This window comes from Papio anubis, chromosome 2, assembly GCF_008728515.1.
Source record: "Papio anubis isolate 15944 chromosome 2, Panubis1.0, whole genome shotgun sequence".
In the NCBI taxonomy this organism is placed as follows: Eukaryota; Metazoa; Chordata; class Mammalia; order Primates; family Cercopithecidae; genus Papio; species Papio anubis.
The window spans coordinates 54,703,483-54,725,993 of record NC_044977.1 but is presented as its reverse complement, the minus strand read 5'-3'; the positions used below and the strand labels follow the sequence as shown (position 1 = coordinate 54,725,993).

The 22,511-nt window shown below is 45.9% G+C and overlaps 1 protein-coding gene across 10 annotated transcripts; it reads right to left on the bottom strand.

Moving 5' to 3' along the window:
* Positions 1-1,327: 1,327 nt before the first annotated feature.
* LOC101012273 (cell death activator CIDE-3-like) lies at positions 1,328-22,473 on the bottom strand. Of its 10 annotated transcripts, none has more exons than XR_004182105.1 (5): positions 22,357-22,473; positions 22,200-22,272; positions 21,796-21,905; positions 11,769-11,887; positions 4,759-5,345 (listed from the first exon to the last, which is right to left on the bottom strand). XR_004182105.1 is itself a non-coding variant. In XM_031663136.1 (3 exons), the coding sequence occupies exons 2-3, from the start codon at positions 22,268-22,270 to the stop codon at positions 5,183-5,185; spliced, it is 234 nt and encodes a 77-aa protein (XP_031518996.1). In that variant the 5' UTR covers positions 22,271-22,272; positions 22,357-22,473; the 3' UTR covers positions 4,759-5,182. The 10 variants fall into 10 exon arrangements, 2 of the variants coding, with proteins under 2 accessions (XP_031518996.1, XP_031518995.1); XR_004182106.1 differs by having other exon boundaries at positions 21,834-21,905; XR_004182107.1 differs by lacking the exon at positions 11,769-11,887.
* Between the last annotated feature and the right edge of the window lie 38 nt (positions 22,474-22,511).

Sequence of the window (22,511 nt, the reverse complement as noted above, 5' to 3'; positions counted from 1 at the left end):
TCCAGGCAAGTGATGATAGTGGCAGGACCAGAGGGGTGGCAGTAGGGGTGGGGGGAATGGCTGGCTCCTGGACATCCCTTGAAAGTAGGGCCAACAGCACTTGCTGACAATTATCCATTAGACATCACCATGGCACTGCTGTTCCCGCGCTTGTCACACCAGGTCCCCGCATTTGTCCTAGCATCCGTCATTCCACACAGGGTCGGTGCTTTCTGTGTGTGTGGCCAAGCCTCAGCTGTCTTGCCCACTTGGTTCCCACCACCCCTGGAGCCAACTAATGAAAGGCCACCTGAATTCTGCTCAAAATTCAGTTAAATGGTTACCAGTCATTATTCCAGAGATCACAAGATTTGCAACTTTTCCAGTTCACTATTATAGAACCTAAGACTGGCCTTTTGAAATGCAACCCTTTCATTTCAACCAGAAATCCTTTGAGGTTTTTGCATTTCTGACAACCGGATGGTCCCACCTGGACCCTCGACTGTTAGCTCAACCAGTCCTGTGGCCCCACCCGGAAGCAGATTCACTGAACAAGGAGCCTTTCCCACAGCCCTGTGACTGCATCCCCAGCCAGTCAGCAGCACCCATTCCTATAGCCCCCGCCCACCAAACTACCCTGGTGAAACCCCAGCCTCCACATTTTCAGGGAGAGTGATTTGAGTAGCAGCTCTGTCTCCCAGGTGGCATGGCCAGCCTCACGTCAGTTAAGCTCTTTATTGCAATGCCACAGTCTCAATGAGTTGGTTTTGTCTGGGCAGTGGGCAGGAAGACCCCATCAGGCGATTACAAACCATGAAGGAAGGTCAAGGTTTTCTGATTACCATTCTGATTCTTAGGAGCCTCCCAACTTCAAAAAAACAAAACAAAACAAAAACAAACAAACAAAAAAACCCACTATAACTTTCAATTCATGGTTTGCATTAGCAAAATACTGTCAATAAATCTAAATCCATCAGAGGAGTGGCTAACTCAGCTCTAGCACGTCTGTACCATGGAGCCTTTGAGGGAAGAATGCATAGTTCTATAGGAGCTCATGTGAACTGATCTCCAGAGTATATTAAATCAGAAGAGGAAAGTGTGACTAGAATAAACATATGTGTATGTGATGGATGTCTATTTCATTGTTTTCTTTTTCTGAGATGGAGTTTTGCTCTTGTTGCTCAGGCAAGAATGCAATGGTGCGATTTCTGCTCACCACAATCTCTGCCTCCCGGGTTCAAGGGATTCTCCTGCCACCATACGTGGCTAATTTTTTATTTTTAGCAGAGACAGGGTTTCTCCATGCTGGTCAGGCTGGTCTCAGACTCCGGACCTCAGGTGATCCGCCTGCCTTGGCCTCCCAAAGTGCTGGGATTACAGGCGTGAGCCACCACACCCGGCCTGTGATGTCTTATTTCTTAGTTATATTTACATCCTTCTGTGTTTCTGAAAGTACACACAAAAACAAGATGGTGTTTGCTCCTGAAGGAATCAGATGGGGTTAGATGAATAGTTCTGTTTACCCTTTGGAACCACTTAAATGTTTTACCTCACTGATATATTTCTTCTACACACACACACACATACACACACATACACACACACACATACACACACACACACACAGCTTAAAAATCTAAGCCAGATATAAAAGACTGTATGATTCATAATAATTTTCTAAACAATTTTTTTAATTTACAAAAATAGAAATAAAAAATTTTAAGACAGCATGATTCTATTTACGTGACATTTTAGAAAAGTCTATTTACATGACTATAAAGGGACAGATGGCAGCTTTATGATTTAGCAGAAATGGTGGTTACATAACTGTATAAATTTGCCAAAACTTATTGAAAGACTTACCTGTAAATAGTACATTTTATTGTATATAAATTATGTCGATAAACAGTGTTTTCAAAAATATCAGTTATTAAAATGATGTGCACATGCCAGGCATGATGGCTCACACCTGTAATCCCAACACTTTGGGAATCCAAGGCACTTTGGGAAGCTGAGGCAGGCGGGTCTCTTGAGGCCAGGAGTTCGAGACCAGCCTGGCCAACATGGTGAAACCCCAACTCTACTAAAAATGTAAACATTAGCCAGGCACGGTGGTGCACACCTGTACTCCCAGCTACTCGGGAGGCTGAGGCACGAGAATCTTTTGAGCCTGAGAGGCGGTGGTTGCAGTGAGCTGAGATCATGCCACTGCACTTCAGCCTGGGCAACAGAGCAAGACTCCGTCTCAAATCAAATAAAATTCTGTGGGTCAGGCGTGGTGGCTCACGCCTGTAATCTCAGCACTTTGGGAGGCCAAGGCGGGCGGATCACAAGGTCAGGAAATCGAGACCATCCTGGCTAACACAGTGAAACTCCGTCTCTACTAAAAATACAAAAAAAATTAGCCAGGCGTGGTGGCGGGCGCCTGTAGCCCCAGCTACTCGGGAGGCTGAGGCAGGAGAATGGCGTGAACCTGGGAGGCGGAGCTTGCAGTGAGCCAATATCACGTCACTGCACTCCACCCAGGGTGACAGAGCACGACTCTGTTTCAAAATAAAAAATAAATAAAATAAATAAATAAATAAATAAATAAATAAACAAATAAAATTATGTGTACGAGGGCTGAGCGCGGTGGCTCATGCCTGTAATCCTAACACTTTGGGAAGCTGAGGCAGGTGGATCACCTGAGGTCAGGAGTTTGAGACTAGATGGCGAAACCCCATCTCTATTAAAAATACAAAAATTAGCTGCGCATGGTAGTGGGTGCCTGTAATCCCAGCTACTTGGGAGGCTGAGGCAAAGGAGAATCGCTTGAACCCGGGAGGCAGAGGTTGCAGTGAGCTGAGATTGTGCCACTGCACTCCAGCCTGGGCAACAAGAGCGAGACTCTGTCTCAAAGAAAAGAAACAAACAAAAAATTATGTACACAAATATGGACAGCACTGGTGAGAAGCATGGCAAAAACACAAGTGGTTCTCTTGTTTTGGGCTCAGACATGTGACTGTGCCATCACAGCCCCCCCGGGATTTAGAATTCTTCTGAAAGGCATCCTGTGCACTCCTGAGCACCAGCTTCAACAAATGAAAAGGCTGAGCTGGAGGGGCTGGGACACAGCACACCTTGACGACAGCTACTCCTGGCTGTGTGGGGCCCAGGAAAGTCCGTTCCCCCACTAGGACAGGCAGGCCCTACCGAGGCTCAAGCTCCTTTGCTGTTTGGAATCTTCCCTCCCCAGCCCCCAGCCTCATCAAAGGCTGCCCTTCCCTATTCACTGACCACAGCTGCTTTGACTCCATTAGCCACTGAGCTCCTGGAAGAAGAGGAAGAACGTTGTTTTCCCTGGGCTCAATGCCAAGAGACCGTGGCAGTTGCTCAAGATTTACTTGTGAAACCCCGGATCTCAGGAGGAGGGAAGCTTGACAAATACCGAGCCTCCCACCCCCACTCCAACTCTGTTACTGAGCACTTTACAGGAGGAGCAGGTAGGCCCTGCCACTGCTTCAGCAAGGGTGGACTGGGATAGCTTCTGTGATCATACAAACATCAGGCCTCCCTGCCAGACGGCACACCCCATGGAGCCAGCCTGGCACCGGGCCAGCCTCCAGCCATAACTGCAAAAGAGCAGGAGAGCCCGGAATAGCAGCCCCTCTTCATCGAGCTTCAGCAGCTTCGCCCACAGGGTGCAGGGTTCAGGTCTGCTGCCAGAAATAGCTCCCAGACCAGCTTTGGTAAGACAGTGGTTTACCTTAGTATTTACTAAATCCAAATAGGCTTTATAGTAAGAGTCGTGAAATGATAGGTTTTGTTTTATTTATTTATTTTTTTTGAGACAGAGTCTCGCTCTGTTGTCCAGGGTAGAGTGCAGTGGCAGGATCTCGGCTCACTACAACCTGTACCTCCCAGGTTCAAGCAATTCTCCTGCCTCAGCCTCCCAATTAGCTGGGATTACAGGTGCCCACCAACATGCCTAGCTAATTTTTTGTATTTTAGTAGAGACAGGGTTTGGCCATGTTGGTCAGACTGGTCTCCAACTACTAACCTCAGGTAATCCACCTGCCTTGGCCTCCCAAAGTGCTGGGATTACAAGCATGAGCCACCATGCCCGACCTAAGTTCAGCCTTTCATGCTTGTCTTGAGTCGTCCAATATTGGAAAATGCCAGCTCACACTGATGAGAAGCTCCTGCTCTTTGGGGCTACCTATGAGCCCACTTTGAAACCCCGAGGTTGAAAGTCCTGAACATCAAAGATAAGCTGTCTGGCAAGTTAGGATGGGCATTGATGGAGAAATGCCTTACAGCTTGAGTAGTACTTTTTCACCTAACCACTTAAATGGTTATTATAAAATGGGACACTGAGAAATTAGAAGAGTGACTTAATCCCACCTGCTCAATTGAAGCTCTTCTGATTGGTGAATTTAATTAGGAAATTGTTACTTATGGTATCAATTACATGGTCAGCTCAAGTCTCAAATTCAGCCAACTTTAGTTTCAAAATCAACTGCAATTTTGTTTTTTAAAAGAGACTGGGATATTGCTATTGGGCCCCAGGCTGGCCTTGAACTCCTGGTCTCAAGGGATGCTCCCACCCCAGTCTGCTGAGTAGCTGGGACTGCAGGCACCTGTCACTGCACCCAGCTTTTTCCCCCTTCGGTAGAAAAACTGCTATTATTTGTAATCCTACGTTATGGAGAATAGTTTGACAATAGATTTGTGTCTTCCTTTAGCCCTTTCCAACCTTCCAGATAGAACCCCACCCCTAAAGAACACAGGCAAAGAAGATATATCAGCATCAACAATTTATTGCAAACTCCCTAATATTACATGCTGATGTGCTTGAGAATTCACTCAGGAATGTTCCAGGATGGGAGCCAGAAGGTAGAGAGCACCATGAAAGTGCAGCCTGTGAGGCCGGATTGCTGAGGGGCAGACTTCATGCCAATGGAGGGGCAGACTTCAGGACCAGTCTGGGTGGGCTAAGCTGCCTTGGGCAGGAAGGAGCTGGGCCAGGCCAGGAGCCTGAGGTTCTCCTTTGGCCAATCCACCCCAGGTTTCCAGCCCCTCCTCCTCACTCAGGTCCTACACGGTGAGGGAGGTGTGGGGAGGTTAGCGGCTCTACAGCTGCCAGGCTTGTGGGCACTACCAGTTGAGCGTGGGGCCCCTAGTCTAGTCCTTCACTGGGGAAAGCTTCCAAGGGCTTAGGCTTTCACTGAAGTATCCTCAGACAGGTCGGGATGAGGGATGAGGCCTTGCCCTTGGGGGGCTGCCCTTCCTCTGTAGCATCGAGGAGCTGCTGCAGGTAACAGGAGGTGCCAAGCATCACGTGGCCCGTGGCCTGCATGCTGAAGAGGGCCCAGCGGAGAGCTTCCCTGGGTGGAATGAGAGGGCATGCAAGTCAAAACCACAAAGTAGGCTGGGCATAGTGGCTCATGCCTATAATCCTAGCGCTTTGGGAGGCCATGGTGGGTGGGTCACCTGAGGTCAGGAGTTTGAGACCAGCATGGCTAACATGGTAAAACCCCGTCCCTACTAAAAATATAAAAATTAGCCAGGCATGGTGGTGGGTGCCTGTAATTCCAGCTACTTGAGAGCCTGAGGCAGGAGAATCGCTTGAACCCAGGAGGCAGAGGTTGCAGTGAGCCGAGATGGAGCCACTGCACTACAGCCTGGGTGACAGAGCAAGACTCTGTCTCAAAAACACAAAAAACAAAAAACAAAACAAAAAAAGATGGGCTCAGTGGCTCATTTCTGTAATCCTAGCACTTTAGGAGGCTGAAGTGGGTGGGTCACTTGAGGTCAGGAGTTTGAGACCAGCCTGGCCAATATGGTGAAACCCCATCTCTACTAAAAAATACAAAAATTAGCCAGGCATGGTGGTACACATCTGTAATCTCAGCTACTTGAGAGGCTGAGGTATGAGAATCGCTTGAACCTGGGAGACAGAGGTTGTAGTGAGCTGAGATTGCACAACTGCATTCCAGCCTGGGCAACAGAGCGAGACTCCATCTCAAAAATGAATAAATAAATTAAGAACAAAACACGAGTGTACCCCCTCCCTGCACCCCCTTATTCCCATGCTGGCCTGGAAGGGATTGGTTTCATTATGTTTGTTTTCTTCATTAATAACATTTGAATACCACTAAGGTGGTAGCACTAAAAGCACTTCATCAATTCTAGAGCGATGTGCAAACAGGAACAGATGCTGCAGATGAGGTCAGGATTAGGGTGAGGACCTGCAATTCCACCTTAACTGAGATGCCCGGAACCTCCCTACTTTCTCATGCGAAACTCCAGCTCATTTCATAATGCCTTCTATTTTTCTACTACTACTTTGGACCAGCCAGATTAATCTCCATAGTGTGGCTCTGCCCCTTGAGACACTCTGTTCTAGACTCTGAGGCTTTTCCAAGTTACCTGCAGTCTAGCTCATGTTCAGAGTGCTGGACATGAAGACACCCATGCCTGGCGTGAGCATGTACTGAGAACTGAACCTGAATCAGGTAGGCCAAAGTCCTAATCCAGTCTTTTTTTTTTTTTTTTTTTTTGAGAAGGAGTCTCGTTCTGTCACCCAGGCTGGAGTGCTGTGGCACTATCTCGGCTCACTGCAAGCTCCGCCTCTTGGGTTCACACCATTCTCCTGCCTCAGCCTCCCGAGTAGCTGGGACTACAGGCGCCCGCCACCACACCCCGCTAATTTTTTGTATTTTTAGTAGACAGGATTTCACCGTGTTAGCCAGGATGGTCTCGATATCCTGACCTCGTGATCTACCCATCTCAGCCTCCCAAAGTGCTGGGATTATAGGTGTGAGCCACCGCGCCCAGCCCTAATCCAGTCTCATTAGCTGGGTGAACTTTAGCAAACTGCTCTAGTTCTGAGCTTCAGCTCCCTTATGGGTAAAATGGGATTGCACCTGCCACCCAGAGTCATGAGGCTGAAATAGCATAAAGCAATTAACATGGGGTTGGATGTTTAGAAAGTAGGGGAAATGGGGAAGCGGGGGCAGGCTCAAGAGCAGCTGGTTGAATGCTAGGCAACTTTGGCTGGGTGCACTGGCTCACGCCTTTAATTCCAGCACTTTGGGAGGCCGAGGAGGATGGTTTGAGGCCAGGAGTTTGAGACCAGCCTGGTCTAGTGAGACCTTGTCTCTACAAAAACATTAAAGAACCAGCCAAGCATGGTAGCACACACTTGTGCTACTCAAGAGGACCACTTGAGCCTACGAGGTCGAGGCAGCAATGAGCCATGATTGCACCGCTGCACTGTAGCTTGGATGACAGAGTGAGACGCTGTCTCTAAAAAAATAAAAAGAATGCTAGACAATTTTAATCAAATACTTGTCAAACCTGTTTGAAAGAGATATGTGAGGGTCACTCGAGGTGTCTAGTACTAAGTGGGATAGGGGAGTGGAAAACAAAAGGCAAAGAAGTATTCCCTGGCTGTTGTTCAAACTTTAGTCTTTTATTAATGTTCATTCAATAAGTGAACTTATTGTCTGACTGGGTTTTGGGGGGCAGAAAGACACTTAGAACTATTCACATATACACAGGAAAATACTTTACATTTTCAAGGCTACACCTTAGAAGTATACCCACTTCTCAAATTAAGGAACTGAGGCTGACAACCTAGCTGACCAACCTTAGAAACGAATGAAATTCGCCTGTAATACCAGCACTTTGGGAGGCCGAGGTAGGTGGATCACGAGGTCACGAGTTCAAGACCAACCTGCCCAAGATGGTGAAACCACGTCTCTACTCAAAAAATACAAAAAAATTAGCTGGGCATGGTGGCGGGGGCCCGTAATCTCAGCTACTCAGGATGCTGAGGCAGAGAACTGCTTGAACCTGGGAGGTGGAGGTTGCAGTGAGCCAAAATCGTGCCACCACACTCCAGCCTGGACGACAGAGTGAGACTCCATCTCAAAAAAAAAAAAAAAAAAAAAAAAAAAAAAAAAAAAAAAAAAAAAGGAATGAAATTCTGATCCATGCCACAATATGAATGACTCTTGAAAATCCGAAGTGAAGGAAGCCAGAAATGAAGGATGAGTATTGACTGATTCCAGTTCCATGTGGTACTAGAATTGGCAAACTGATAAGACAGTGGAATGGAGGCTACCAGTGTCTGGAGGGAGGAGCAATGGAGACTTAGAGCTTCAGGAGAACAGAGTTTCTGGTTGGCATGATGCAAGACGTCTGGAAATGGATGGTGGTGATGGCTGCGCAACATTGTGAACGTACTTAATGCCACTGAACTGTACACTTAAAATGGTCCAAACGATAGATTTTATGCTATATATATTTATCACAATTAAAAAAAACCTAGTGATGCCACTAAGTCACTAAACTGATTCCAACTTGCTATTGTTTTTTGATACCAACATATCTACTGTGTTTAGGTCTAAGTGTCCCACCTCCCCTAAGTGGACTGAGTTTAAGGTCTGAAATTTATTCTTTTTTTTTTTTTTTTTTTTTTTTGAGACAGAGTCTTATTCTGTCACCCAGGCTGGAGTGCAATGGTGCGATCTCGGCTCACTGCAACCTTCACCTTCTAGGTTCAAGTGATTCTCCTGCCTCAGCCTCCCAAGTAGCTGGGATTACAGGCGTGTGTCACCATGCCTGGCTAACTTTTGTATTTTTAGTAGAGACGGGGTTTCACCATGTTGCCCAGGCTGGTCTCGAACTCCTGACCTCAGGTGATTCGTTCACCTCAGCCTCCCAAAGTGCTGGGATTACAGGTGTGAGCCACTGCCCCCAGCCGGTCTGAAACTTCTTGTTCATAATTTTGAAATATGCAGACTATTGGTGGTAGTCTGAGGTCAAGAGGTAGCATGAGATGGTAGTATCCTGGAAGAAGCAGCTGAGGAGGAAAATGGAACTCTCAGCCACAGAACCAGGCTCAAGTCTGCCACCCACTGTTGTGTCTGGCAAGCAGACCCACACAGCCTCAGTTTCTTCATCTGCAGATTGGGTCTGCAGGAGATCAACTAAGAAAGCAAGAAGGTCTGATATGTTCTAGCTACATGTGATCTGGTAGAACTCTTGGGACCCTGGGCAGGATTTCTCAGAAGCCCCATGTGAACAGAGATCGCCTGTGTCTTCATTTATTCTACAATCATTTAAATAACTACTATGTGTCAGCATTCACCAAGGTGCTGGAGGCCACAGAAATTCCTGCCCTCATGGAACTTGTTCTGGTATTTTGTTCATCTCTGAATCTGTAGTTACAGCATAGGGCCAGGCACGCAGTGGGCACTCAGGAAACACTGCATGAAGGAACTGAGGAAGAATAGACTATCGGAAAGACGGACTAGAAGCCACGCTCTGCTGCTCGCAAGTTTTGTGGCTTTGGACTGATTCGATCACTTCAGCCTCGGTGGCTACATCCACCTAATGGGTAAGGATGCCCCAGGGTGCCACTGGAGCGGCTGAATTTCGGAAACATCACCATGATGGCATGCAGCTTCTAACCTCACATATTCTCATGCTTCCTGACACATTTGGTTAGGTTTCCAAAATAAGTTTTAAGAAAAGTTCGTTATATAGTACAAATGACTCTGGTCCATAAGATGTGCAAATTAATTCTGTCGTATGGAGGGAAGATTATTTCATCCCTCCCATCCCCACGGGAGAAAAAATCCAATTTTGTATGTATACATTTATCTCTTTTTTTCTTCTTTTTAGAGACAAGGTCTCATGCTGTTGCCCAGGCTGGAGTACACAGTGGTATGGTCATATCTCACTGCAGCCTCAAACTCCTGGGCTCAAGCAATCCTCCCAACTAGCTGGGATTATGGGCACATACTACTGCTGCTCCCAGCGTGCATGCCTCTCACTATGTTGGCCAGGCTGGTCTCAAACTGTGTGTGTGTGTCTCTCACTATGTTGCCCAGGGGTGTGTGTATGTGTGTGTGTGTGTCTATGTTGCCCAGGGGTGTGTGTGTGTGTGCATGTGTCTCTCTCACTATGTTGTCCATGCTGGTCTCAAACTCCTGGGCTCAAGAGATCCTCCTGCCGTGCGTGTGTGTGTGTGTGTGTGTGTGCGCGCGCACACGTGCGCATGCATGTGTCTCTCTCTCTATGTTGCCGAGGCTGGTCTCAAACTCCTGGGTGCAAGAGATCCTCCTGCCTTGACCTCCCAAAGTGCTGGGATTCCTGGTGAGAGCCACTGCACCCAGCCTATCTCATCATTCTTACTGGACCTATATATGTGTGGGATTTTGAATTCTCCTTTGAACTGATTGTAACTTCTTGCTAGTTCTCTCATTAATTAATGAATTCAATTAACTCTTTGACACATACTTATTTTTTTTTTGAGACGGAGTCTCGCTCTGTTGCCCAGGCTGGAGTGCAGTGGCGCGATCTCGGCTCACTGCAAGCTCCGCCTCCTGAGTTCACGCCAGGAGTAGCTGGGACTACAGGCACCTGCCACTATGCCTAGCTAATTTTTTATATTTTTAGTAGAGACGGGGTTTCACCGTGTTAGCCAGGATGGTCTTGATCTCCTGACCTTGTGATCCGCCCGCCTCGGCCTCCCAAAGTGCTGGGATTACAGGCATGAGCCACTGTGCCTGGCCCTCTGCTTTTTTTTTTTTTTGAGACACTCTTGTTCCTTTGCCCGGGCTGGAGTGCAGTGGCACCATCTCGGCTCGTTGCAACCTCCGCCTCCTGGGTTCAAACGATTCTCCTGCTTCAGTCTCCTGAGTAGTTGGGATTACAGGCATGCACTGCCATGTCCAGCTAATTTTTGTATTTTTGTAGAGATTGGTTTTGCCATGTTGGCCAGGCTGGTCTCAAACTCCTGACGTTAACTGGTCCATCCACCTTGGCCTCCCAAAGTACTGGGATTACAGGCGTGAGCCACTGTGCCTGGCCAACACATGTTCGTTTTTAAAAAACTGACTAGAAGACTACTTAGGAAAACTTCCAATTTCTTTTCTTTCTTTTTTGAGGTGGAGTCTCACTCTGTCGCCCAGGCTGGAGTGCAGTGGCGCGATCTCGGCTCACTGCAAGCTCTGCCTGCTTGGTTCACACCATTCTCCTGCCTTAGTCTCCCAAGTAGCTGGGACTACAGGTGCCCACCACCACGCCTGGCTAATTTTTTGTATTTTAGTAGAAACAGGGTTTCACCGTGTTAGCCAGGATGGTCTCCATCTCCTGACCTCGTGATCTGCCCATCTCGGCCTCCCAAAGTGCTAGGATTACAGGCGTGTGCCACCATGCCCGGCCCTGGAAAACTTCTTATTTCAATGAGAAAATATAGTTGCTAGAGTGGAAAGTAGTCATAAAAACAAAATGCATCCAGGTTTCACCAGGAGGAACACGTGCACCCTTGGGCACATGCCAGTGTCGTCCATAGCAGCAGTTCGAGAGCCCATCAGGCTCCATGTTGTCTGATACAGGCTATACTTTGTCAGCACCAATGCCAGACCCAGGCGCTGAGAAGGGTGAGTCCATGTGAACAGACAGGGGCTCTCCCATTGCCTGTACCCACTCTGTCCCCAGGAAATCCCAATTCGCTTACTTCACGATGCGTTTGGCCCCACTGCAGTGGAGATCTTAGGAAAGGGAGTACGTATCATAAAAAATCACCTTCTCTCTACTAAAATACAAAAAAAATTAGCCGGGCGAGGTGGCGGGCGCCTGTAGTCCCAGCTACTCGGGAGGCTGAGGCAGGAGAATGGCGTGAACCCGGGAGGCGGGGCTTGCAGTGAGCTGAGATCCGGCCACTGCACTCCAGCCTGGGCAACAGAGCCAGACTCCGTCTCAAAAAAAAAAAAAAAAAAAAAAAAAATCACCTTCACGTTCAGGCAGCCAATGAAGTCCTGTGGGTTCAGCTTGTACAGGTCAAAGGTTACACGGGCCACATCAATCTTCTGGCAGGCTTATGAGAGAGGGACTATGGGTGCCTTATCCCCTGCATCGAGACAAGCAGATGGTTAGCACCCTTTGAAGACTCTCTACTTATGCTTATGATTACTGCATTCCAGCCTATTAGTCACTGCAGTATTAGATAGTGGTGACGGTTGCACAACTTTGTGAATATACTAAAAAACCCTGAATTGTACACTTTTAGAGGGTAACTTTTAGAGGAAGGAAACCATACCACAATTAAATGTGAGTTACATTATATTTTATTGGACAATATCTAGACTATGAATCCTGAAACCAGGAGCCAAGAGGTACCATGATAAAGTCTCTGGGTCGTGATTCCACAGCAGACGGCCTGGGCTCCAGTTCCACCTCATAGACCCCAGCCCACTTGTTCTTTCCCTGGCAGCCAACGAGCTTTGATGGGGGGCTTCCCAGACTGGCTCTGTGGCTCCATAGGGATGGCAAAAGCATCACTGACCTTATTCCCCAGCTCCAGCCTGGGTGACAGAGCGAGACAATGTTTCAAAAAAAAAAAATAAATAAATAAAATAAAATTCTGACAGGTATTAAACCAAAGCTGAAAAATACATGAATAAAATATATCAGACTAGGTTTGGGGATAGAATGTGTGTAAAAAAGGCCGGGCACGGTGGCTCAAGCCTGTAATCCCAGCACTTTGGGAGGCCGAGATGGGAGGATCACGAGGTCAGGAGATCGAGACCATCCTGGTTAACGCGGTGAAACCCCGTCTCTACTAAAAAATACAAAAAACTAGCCGGGCAAAGTGGCGGGCGCCTGTAGTCCCAGCTACTTGGGAGGCTGAGGCAGGAGAATGGCTAAACCCGGGAGGCGGAGCTTGCAGTGAGCTGAGATCCGGCCACTGCACTCCAGCCTGGGTGACAGAGCGAGACTCCGTCTCAAAAAAAAACAAAAAACAAAAAACAAAAGAAGTTCAAGAAATATTTGTTCAATGAAAGAATAAATCTACCCTTGTACAGAATAGACACTTAGGGAATTTAAGTGACTTGCCCAAGATCACATGGCTAATAAGTGGCAGAGATGGGATTGAACCCACGTGTTCAACTCCAGAGCTTAAGTTTTTACCCATTACTCTAGACCCAGTGCTTCTTAGACTGTCAATGGTGAAGGGCCGGTTTTGGGGTTTTTTGTTTTTTAAATTTCTAATCTCTTGTAGGCTAATACTTTTGTAAAATATTTTGATCCTGTATTTGGATGTTGTGACAATGTCAAATTATTATAAAAGTCTCTAAATCCTTACTCTCAATGTCTGTGCTTATCACAGACCAGCATTGGAACACTGACCACACTTTGAGTATCGTTAGCAGCCAGGGAGCAGAATGTATTACATGTTGCCTCTGTAGCCCTGTAGATGAAGTAGAGAACTGTACAGCATAATGAGCTCACGAGGAAAGTGGAGAGAATTCCATGAGGGCTCCAAGCATTGGGAAAAGCTTCGTGGAGATGCTGAGGCTTGAAGAAGGTGTTAAGGCATGATGGAGTAGAACTTGGAAAGGAAAGGGCACTGGAACATTCCCAGCATGTGGAGAAGCTAGAATATGAGTAGTGTGACAAGGGAGACCCCAGCGGTACTGACTGCTTAGAACAAGTGGTTTGTATTGGGTAGAGAGAAAAAGCCAAGCACAGTTTTTATATGTTCATTTCTGTCCATAATTTTTTTTCATGTTTCAAGATTTCCATTAATTTAAGGACCTTTTCTTCCTTTCCCCCTTTAATGAACTTTTGAGTACCTAAAAAAAAATTAGTATTTCAATCTCTGTTTTGTCATTTGCATCTTAGCAACACCCCTTTGTTGCATAACACTTTTTTTTTTTTTTTTTTTTAATTGAGACAGGGTCTCCACTGTCGCCCAGGTTGGAGAGCAGTGGCACCATCTCAGCTCACTGCAACCTCTGCCTCGCGTGCTCAGGTGAGCCTTCTACCTCAGCCTCCTGAGTAGCTGGGACCAGAGGCATGTGCTACCAGCCCAGCTAATTTTTTTTCTTTTCTTTTTTTTGGGGGGGTCAGGGTCTTGCTATGTTGCCCAGGCTGGTCTCACACTCCTGGGCTTAAATGATCCACCTGCCTTCGCCTTCAAAAGTGCTGGGATTAGAGATGTGAACCATCACACCCGGCCTAGCACAATATTTAATGATGAACTATGGCTGTAACAGTTAAGTTCCCCTAGTAATTTCATTTATTCAGTAAATGTTTGCTGAGAGCTTTCTAACAGTCTGACTCCTGGGTAGGATTTCTGTTTGTCCATCAGATAGCAATCCTCTCAAGGCCTGTTCTCATTTCTCTGTAGGTAATAAGAAATTCCTTCTTTTATCCTCACTCTTCTCCCGTTGTCCTGACCCCAGATCTCCTGAGCAGTGTCCAACTATTCTTTTCACTCAGAGAAGGTGTCTTCCTAGCTTATTATCAAATAAGCAAAAGCTGGATGTAATGTCCCAAATGTACCTTCCTCTGAAATATTTATTTGTTCAGAAACATAGTCACTTCTGAAAAATACTTTTCTGAAAACCTAATTGTTAGGTTAAATATGTTTACGGTGGTTTCAAAGATACTTGTATTTTGGGAAGTTTCCACACAGAGCTGTTACCAAATAGGCCCTCTCTTGTGTTTAAATAGTTCTTCTACTTGACTCTCCGATTTTCTTCTAGTGTTTCACTTTTAAAAATCTCATTGTGTTGGTTGTATTTTTCAGTCAAGTCCTAATTCGAAGCAGAGTCCTCAGGGAAAATGGAAAATACATTCCCAAACAGGTACTCATTTATCTTTTATTAAAAAGCTCCCCGATTCACTGTTGGGCAGTAGATATCTGAATGTTTTATAAGGGGACTTTGGGGAAAGCTGAAGGTTGGCAACTTAGTAATTAAGCTGTGGCCTGGTGGTGTTTGCTGTCATGGTGACCTCACCCTTCTTAGGAAATTGTTTTTAAATGTGACTCAGCTAAAGTGTCAGGTTGCCTGCCAAGTAGGCTGACAGCTCTGAGCGGAAAAGCATATCCTAAAGGCCTTCTGACTAAGCCCCTGGGGAGTAATTTGACAATTTGCTGTGTCATAGCTCTTATACTTAAAACACTTTTTTTCCTCTACTAGTCTTTCTTGACATGAAAATATTACTTCAACAACCCAGAGGATGGATTTTTCAAAAAAACTAAAAGGAAGGTAGTGCCACCTTCTCCTATGACTGGCATGTTTGTTCCCTTCATTCATCTTTAAGGAAGATTTTTAACATGGGTATTTGAGTGGGGTGGGGTGGGTAGGGGAGAGGGCAGGGAGGGTGTCGTTTTATTTAAATGTTAAATTGCAGAAGATAGTAATCTTAGACCTTAGAAATCATCTAATATAGGGATCTATGGAAGAGGAATTATCTTTTCAGTCAAAAAGCAAATCATATAGCTGACAAGGGTCTAATATGAAGAATATACGAAGAACGTTTACAGCTGAACAAGAAAAAGACAACCCAATTAAAAAATAGGCAAAGAATTTGAGTAGATAGTTCTCCGAAGAAGATACACAGTGGCCAATAAACACATGAAAAGATGCTTGGCTGGGCGCATTGGTTCATGCTTCTAATCTTAGCACTTTGGGAGGTGGAGGCAGGTGGATTGCTTGAGCCCAGGAGTTCAAGACCAGCCTGGGTAACATGGTGAAACACCATTTCTACAAAAAAATACAAAAATTAGCTGGGAATGGTGGTGCATGCCCGTAGTCTCAGCTACTTGGGAGACTGAGGTGGGAAGATCACTTGAGCCTAGGAGGTTGATGCTGCAGTGAGCTGTGGTGGCACCACTGCAATTCAGCTTTGGTGAGAGAGCAAGACCCTGTTTCAAAAAAAAAAAAAGGCTCAGCATCATTAATCAATAGAAGACTGCAAATCAAAATCACTTCATCCACTAAAAAGTAGATATAAGGCTAAGTGTCATGGCTCACGCTTGTAATCCAAGCACTTTAGGAGACCTAGGTAGGAGGATTGCCTGAGCACCCAGGAGTTCAAGAACAACCTTGGCAACATAGTGAGATCCTGTCTCTATTTAAAAGAAAAAAAAAATGAAAGAAGATATAAAAAGGATTTTTGGCTAAAATACAGACAATAAAAGCATCAGTGAGGATGTCAGGAGACTGGAGTTCTCATACACTGCTAGAGGGGATGTAAAATGACGCAGCCACTTTGGAAAACAGTTTGGCACCTCCTCAAAGTTAAACATAGGCCCATTGTGGTGGCTCATGCTTGTAATCCCAGCATTTTGGGAGGCTGAGGGGAGAGGATTACTTGAGCACAAGAGTTTGAGACCAGCCTGGGCAACAAAGCAGTACTCTGTTTCCACCAAAAAAAAAAAAAAAAATTAGCTTAGCTACATGGCACAAGCCTGTAATCTCAGCTACTTGGGAGGCTAAAGTGGGAGCATCACTTGAGCCCAGGAGGCCAAGGCTGCAGTGAGCTGTGATTATACCACTACATTTCAACCTGGGTTAAAGAGCAAGGCCCTGTCTCCAGAAAAAAAAAAAATTTAAACATAGAGTTAAGGTATGACTCAGCAATTCTACTCCTAGGTATATGCCCAGGAGAATTGAAAACATGCTGCTATGAGTTTTTGTGTACAAGTTTTTATACGAAAACCATACAGTTTCATATAAACATTTATATGAAATATTTATATGAAAACGTATGGTTTTCGTATAAAAACCTGTCATAAAAACTCATAGCAGGCCGGGCGCGGTGGCTCACGCCTGTAATCCCAGCACTTTGGGAGGCCGAGACGGGCGGATCACGAGGTCAGGAGATCGAGACCATCCTGGCTAACACAGTGAAACCCCGTCTCTACTAAAAAAATACAAAAAACTAGCCGGGCGTGGTGGCGGGCGCCTATAGTCCCAGCTACTCGGGAGGCTGAGGCAGGAGAATGGCGTGAACCTGGGAGGCGGAGCTTGCAGTGAGCTGAGATCCGGCCACTGCACTCCAGCCTGGGCGACAGAGCGAGACTCCGTCTCAAAAAAAAAAAAAAAAAAAAAAAAAAAAAAAAAAAACTCATAGCAGCATTATTCATAATAGTCAAAATAGTCATAATAGTCAAAAAGAAACAATCCAAGTGTTCATCCATTGATAGATTTTAAAATCTGGTATATCTATATAGTAGAATATTATTTAGCCAAAAAAAAAAAAAAATCATGTCCAGGCATGATAGCACATGCCTGTAATCCCAGCATTTTGGGAGGCCAAAGTAGGAGAATACCTTGAGGCCAGGAGTTTGAGACCAGCCTGAGCAACATAGCCAGACACTGTCTCTATAAAAACATAAAAACTAGGCAGGTGTAATGGCATTGATGCACCTGTAGTCCCAGCTCCTTGGCAGGCTGAAACAGGAGGGTTGTGCCCAAGAGTTCGAGGCTACAATGGGCTATGATTATGTCATATGCAATGGCATGCTCTCCGCTCACTGCAACCTCTGCCTCCCAGGTTCAAGCGATTCTCTGGCCTCAGCCTCCAGAGTAGCTGGGACTAAAGGCACGCACCACCATACCTGGCTGATTTTTGTATTTTTAGTAGAGATGGGGTTTTGTCATGTTGGCCAGGCTGGTCTTGAACTCCTGACCTCAGGTGATCTGCCTGTCTCGGCCTCCTAAAGAGCTAGGATTACATGCCTGAACCACTGCACCGTCAGAAAATTTTTAGTTAAGTTTTGAAGCAGAAAAAGCCTAATCATTTAAGAAACCAAACATTCACTTTGTGATCACTCAGGCTAATGGACTTTTTTTTTTTTTTTTAAGACAGTCTCACTCTGTTGCCCAGGCTGAAGTGCAGTGGCGTGATCTCTGCTCACTGCAACCACTGCCTGCCAGGTTTAAGTGGTTCTCCTGCCTCAGCCTCCCAAGTTGCTGGGATTACAGGTGCATGCCACTACGCCAAGCTAATTTTTGTATTTTTAGTAGAGACGGGGTTTCGACATGTTGGCCAGGCTGGGCTCAAACCCTTGACCTCAGGTGATCCACCCGCCTTGGCCTCCCAAAGTGCTGGGATTACAGGCAGGAGATCCCACGCCTGGCACTAATATAATTTTTTTTTTTTTGAGAGAGAGTCTTGCTCTGTTGCCCAGGCTGGAGTGCAATGGCGTGATACCGGCTCACAGCAACGTCCACCTCCTGGATTCAAGCGATTCTTCTGCCTCAGCCTCCCAAGTAGCTGGGGTTACAGGTGTGTGCCACCACGCCCAGCTAATTTTCAGTATTTTTAGTAGAGATGGGGCTTCACTGTGTTAGCTAGGATGGTCTTGATCTCCTGACTTCGTGATATGCCCACCTCAGCCTCTCAAAGCGCTGGGATTACAGGTGTGAGCCACCACGCCAGGCTGCTAATGGACATTTATAGTATATTTAGAAAAATGTTTTACCCCACTGGGCACAGTGGCTCATGCCTATAATCCCAGCATTTTGGAAGGCTGAGATGGAAGGATCACTTGAGACCAGGAGTTTGAGACCAGCCTGGGAAACAGAGGACACCCCATCTTTGAAAAAAATTTAAAGATTAGCTGAACGTGATAGCACATGCTTATAGTCCCAGCTACTTGAGAGGCTGAGGTGGGAGGATCCTTGAGCCTGAGATGTTGAGGCTGTAGTAAGCCTTGACTGTGCCAGTGCTCTCCAGCCTGGGTGACATAGCAAGATTTGTTTCTTTTTTTTTTTTTTTTTTTTTTGAGACGGAGTCTCGCTCTGTAGCCCAGGCTAGAGTGCAGTGGCCGGATCTCAGCTCACTGCAAGCTCCGCCTCCCGGGTTCACGCCATTCTCCGGCCTCAGCCTCCCGAGTAGCTGGGACTACAGGCGCCCGCCACCTCGCCCGGCTAGTTTTTTGTATTTCTTAGTAGAGACGGGGTATCACTGTGTTAGCCAGGATGGTCTCGATCTCCTGACCTCGTGATCCACCCGTCTCGGCCTCCCAAAGTGCTGGGATTACAGGCTTGAGCCACCGCGCCCGGCCAAGATTTGTCTCTTAAAAACAAAAAAGAAAAAAAAAAGTTTTACAACTGAAATACACCTTTTTATTGGACTTAGGCTGGTTCAGTGTGTACAGCATTTCACGTAAGTCAAATGATAACTTGATGTGGCTCAACCGCCCCATGTCAGAGCTGGCATAATCCAACTACCTCACTTATGGGACAGAGCAATTATGAGCAGAGACATTGAGTTTTCTCTAGAGCAGTGGTTGGTTCTTCACGGGGGTGGTACTGCCCTCTAGGGGGCCTTATGGTAATCTGTGGAAATTTTTGATTGTTAAAATGATGGAACTGTGGGGAAAAATCACGTAACTGTCATTTGTATGATGCAAAAGATGAGTATCCCTTAGTCCTGGGGAGAGTCACATAATACAAAGAATTTTCCCATGTCCCACATGACTTTTGAATATCTCACCAAATTGTTTTGTTTTGAGGAGTCTTGCTCTGTTGCCCAGGCTGGACCGCAGTGGAGCGATCTCCGCTCACTGTAACCTCTGCTTCCTGGGTTTAAGCAATTGTCCTGCCTCAGCCTCCTGAGTAGCTGAGACTACAGGTATGCGCCACTATGCCTGGCTAATTTTTGTATTTTTAGTAGAGATGAGGTTTCACCATGTTGGCCAGGCTGATCTCAAACTCCTGACTTCAAGAGATCTGACTGCCTCGGCCTCCCAAAGTGCTGGGATTACAGGTGTGTACCACTGTGCCCAGCTGTTACATTCCTTCTTAAGAAAATATTCTTGGCCGGGCGCGATGGCTCACACCCCATTTTTACTAAAATACAAAAATTAGCCAGGTGTGGTGGCACATGCCTGTAATCCCAGCTACTGAAGAAGCTGAGGCGGAAGAATTGCTTGAGGTAGGGAGGTGGAGATTGCAGTTAGCCAAGATCACACCACTGGACTCCAGGCTGGGCAACAGAGTGACACTCCAGTCTCCAAAAAAAAAAAGTTCTTGTATATAGACTACACTAACTGTGAATTTCATTTTGGGGTTACAAAAGAGAGCACTGGATCTGATATAATTCAGAATCATTGCTCTAATAGTGAACCATGGGAAGAAAATCGTGGCAGAGAATCTATGACAGCAGGAATCACGGTTGAAGAGGGTTTAACCTGGGAGTCAGACTGATCTGAGTTCAAGTATAGGCATAATATTTCCCTACTTTGGTTACTTTGGGAAGGCTACTTAACTTTTCCAGGCTTCCTCTTCTTCAATTGTAAAAATGGGTTTAGGAGTATCTACCTCTGTGCTAATGTAAGGATAAAATAAGAAAATTTTATAGGTGCCAAAAAATGCTAAATGTCTGAGCTTTCCCCACTTTGCATTTTTCTACAGCCCTTCTTTCTGTGGTAAATGACTTTTTTTTTTTTTTTTTTTTGAGACGGAGTCTCGCTCTGCTGCCCGGCTGGAGTGCAGTGGTGCGATTTCAGCTCACTGCAACCTCCACCTCCCGGGTTCAAGCAATTCTCCTGCCTCAGCCTCCCGAGTAGCTAGGACTACAGGGGTGCACCACCATGTCCAGCTAATTTTTTTTTTTTTTTTTTTGGACAGATGGGATTTCACCATGTTGGCCAGGATGGTCTCAATCTCTTGACCTCATGATCCACCTGACTCAGCCTCCCAAAGTGCTGGGATTACAAGTGTGAGCTACCAGGCCCAGCCAGTAAGTTGACTTCTTAAGGATCGCTCCAGGGTGGGTGTTGGCTCTGGTCAGTTCTAAAACTAATGCTACAGAAAGATAAAGTGATCGCTGTGGTATAGTGGAAAAAGCCCAAGACCAGAAGGCTTGGTGTGAAGTCCTGAATGTAACCATGTGTGACCATGGAACTTGTTAAAGCCTCAATATCTATAAAATGAGACAATATGTACCTCATAGAGTTGCTTTGAGTCTTAAATAAGTTAACGAATATAAGTGCTTCACATAGTAATGATATGTGAGTATCATTACTGATATAGAGTAATGATATTGAGTATCATTGATATAGAGTAAATGGTTATTATTCTTCTTGGCATAATTGGGAAGAACTGAAAATGTTACAGCAGTGCTTCCTAAACTTCAGTCACTCTCATGCCATGTTAGAATTTTTGTCTAGCACTTGCATCATTACATATTTAATACTTTTTATATATCAACTTTTTCCCCATCTATATGATTTTCAAGGAATCTTTAAATTACCAGCAAATGGAAATCCAGTACTGTCACAAAAAAGAAACTTAAAATAAGTACAGTAGAAACAAAACAACATTAAATTTTAACTAGATACTGTTACCTGTGGGAAAGTTCTTAGCCTGAGGCTTACTCTATTAAAACGAGAAATTAATAAGTGAGAAGGAGGTGCTAAAGATATAGTAGCACTTACCTGAGATGGTTTCTGAAAGCCATCAGAATTGACGGAAAATTGCTTGTTTTTCTAAGAGATAAGGTCTCGTTATGTTGCCCAGGCTGGTCTCCAACAACCCTCCTGCCTCGGCATCTCAAGCAGCTGGGAGAAAACTATTATTTTAATATGAAGGGGTACATGTCTAGATACCCACCGATAATCATCTCAAATTCCTGTCTCTGTATATAAATATTGCGATGAGGGGATGGGCGCAGGGTTCACGCCTGTAATCCCAGCTACTTGGCAGGCTGAGGCAGGAGAATCGCTTGAACCTGGGAGGCGGAGGTTGCAGTGAGCTGACATCGCGCCACCGCACTCTAGCCTGGGCAACAAGAGCGAAACTCCGTCTCAAAAATAAATAAATAAATAAATTAATTAATTAATACTGCAATGAAGTATGTGAGGAATTTGCCTCCACTCTAGGAAGGGAAATGATAATTACAATTCCTTACATCTCTAACGGCAGTGTTACAGATTGCAAAGCGCTTTGGTACTTAGCATCTCAGCCGACTACTGGAACAGCAATTTGGTAGAATGCAGATTATCACACTCACCTGACTGTATGTTACAACTGCTAAAAGCTCTAACGCACCTGGCACTCTTCCCGACGAAAGGGTAGGATGGGATAGTTCATAGGTAAACCCACCAAGGGTTGGCGACTAACCTAAAGGATTAACAACACCGTTTTTGTTTTTGTTTTTGTAACACTCAATACGTCCTAGATCCTGTGCTAAGGGCTTTACAGACATCATCTAATTTGATTCCCACCTGTCTATGAGGCAGGTACTATTATCATCCCCATTTCACAGAAGACAAAAGTGAAACACAGAGGTAACGGGTAAGGTCACCCTGCCAGTGGGGGGCGAGACATGAACCTAGACAAATTGACAGAACTCCTGCACTTTCTTGCCCAAGGTCACGGCGGTGTGAGGTAGGCAGGAGAAGGGAGGGCGCTGACCTGTCATATACTTGTTTCTGGGTGAGCTTCTTGTCACTCTGCAGTAGGATGGACACGTAGTGGCGGATCATGCCTACGAAGAAAGTGATAACGATGGGTAGGACCATCCAAAGGCAGGTGTTGGAGTCGAACAACAGTTCTGGCCCTGCCATCTTACTGAAAGCTGCCTCCCAGCCGGTGATGGGCGAGCGTCTCTTCACCGGGGCGCAGGTGCTTCTCTTTGACTTCGCCTCCGGGCCTTCTCAAGTCCCTATTCCCGGTTAGCCCAAAACTGGGCTGCAGCTGTGAGCCCAGCCTACTGCCTTCAGGGGG

Bases quoted from the DNA above. Each gene is read 5' to 3' on its own strand.
- LOC101012273 (XM_031663135.1), bottom strand. From the start codon at position 22,351: ATGGCAGGGCCAGAACTGTTGTTCGACTCCAACACCTGCCTTTGGATG. The intron at 5,346-22,199 runs GTCAGCGCCCTC...CATTCCACCCAG, and splicing joins CAGAAACAAGTATATGACAG to GGAAGCTCTCCGCTGGGCCC.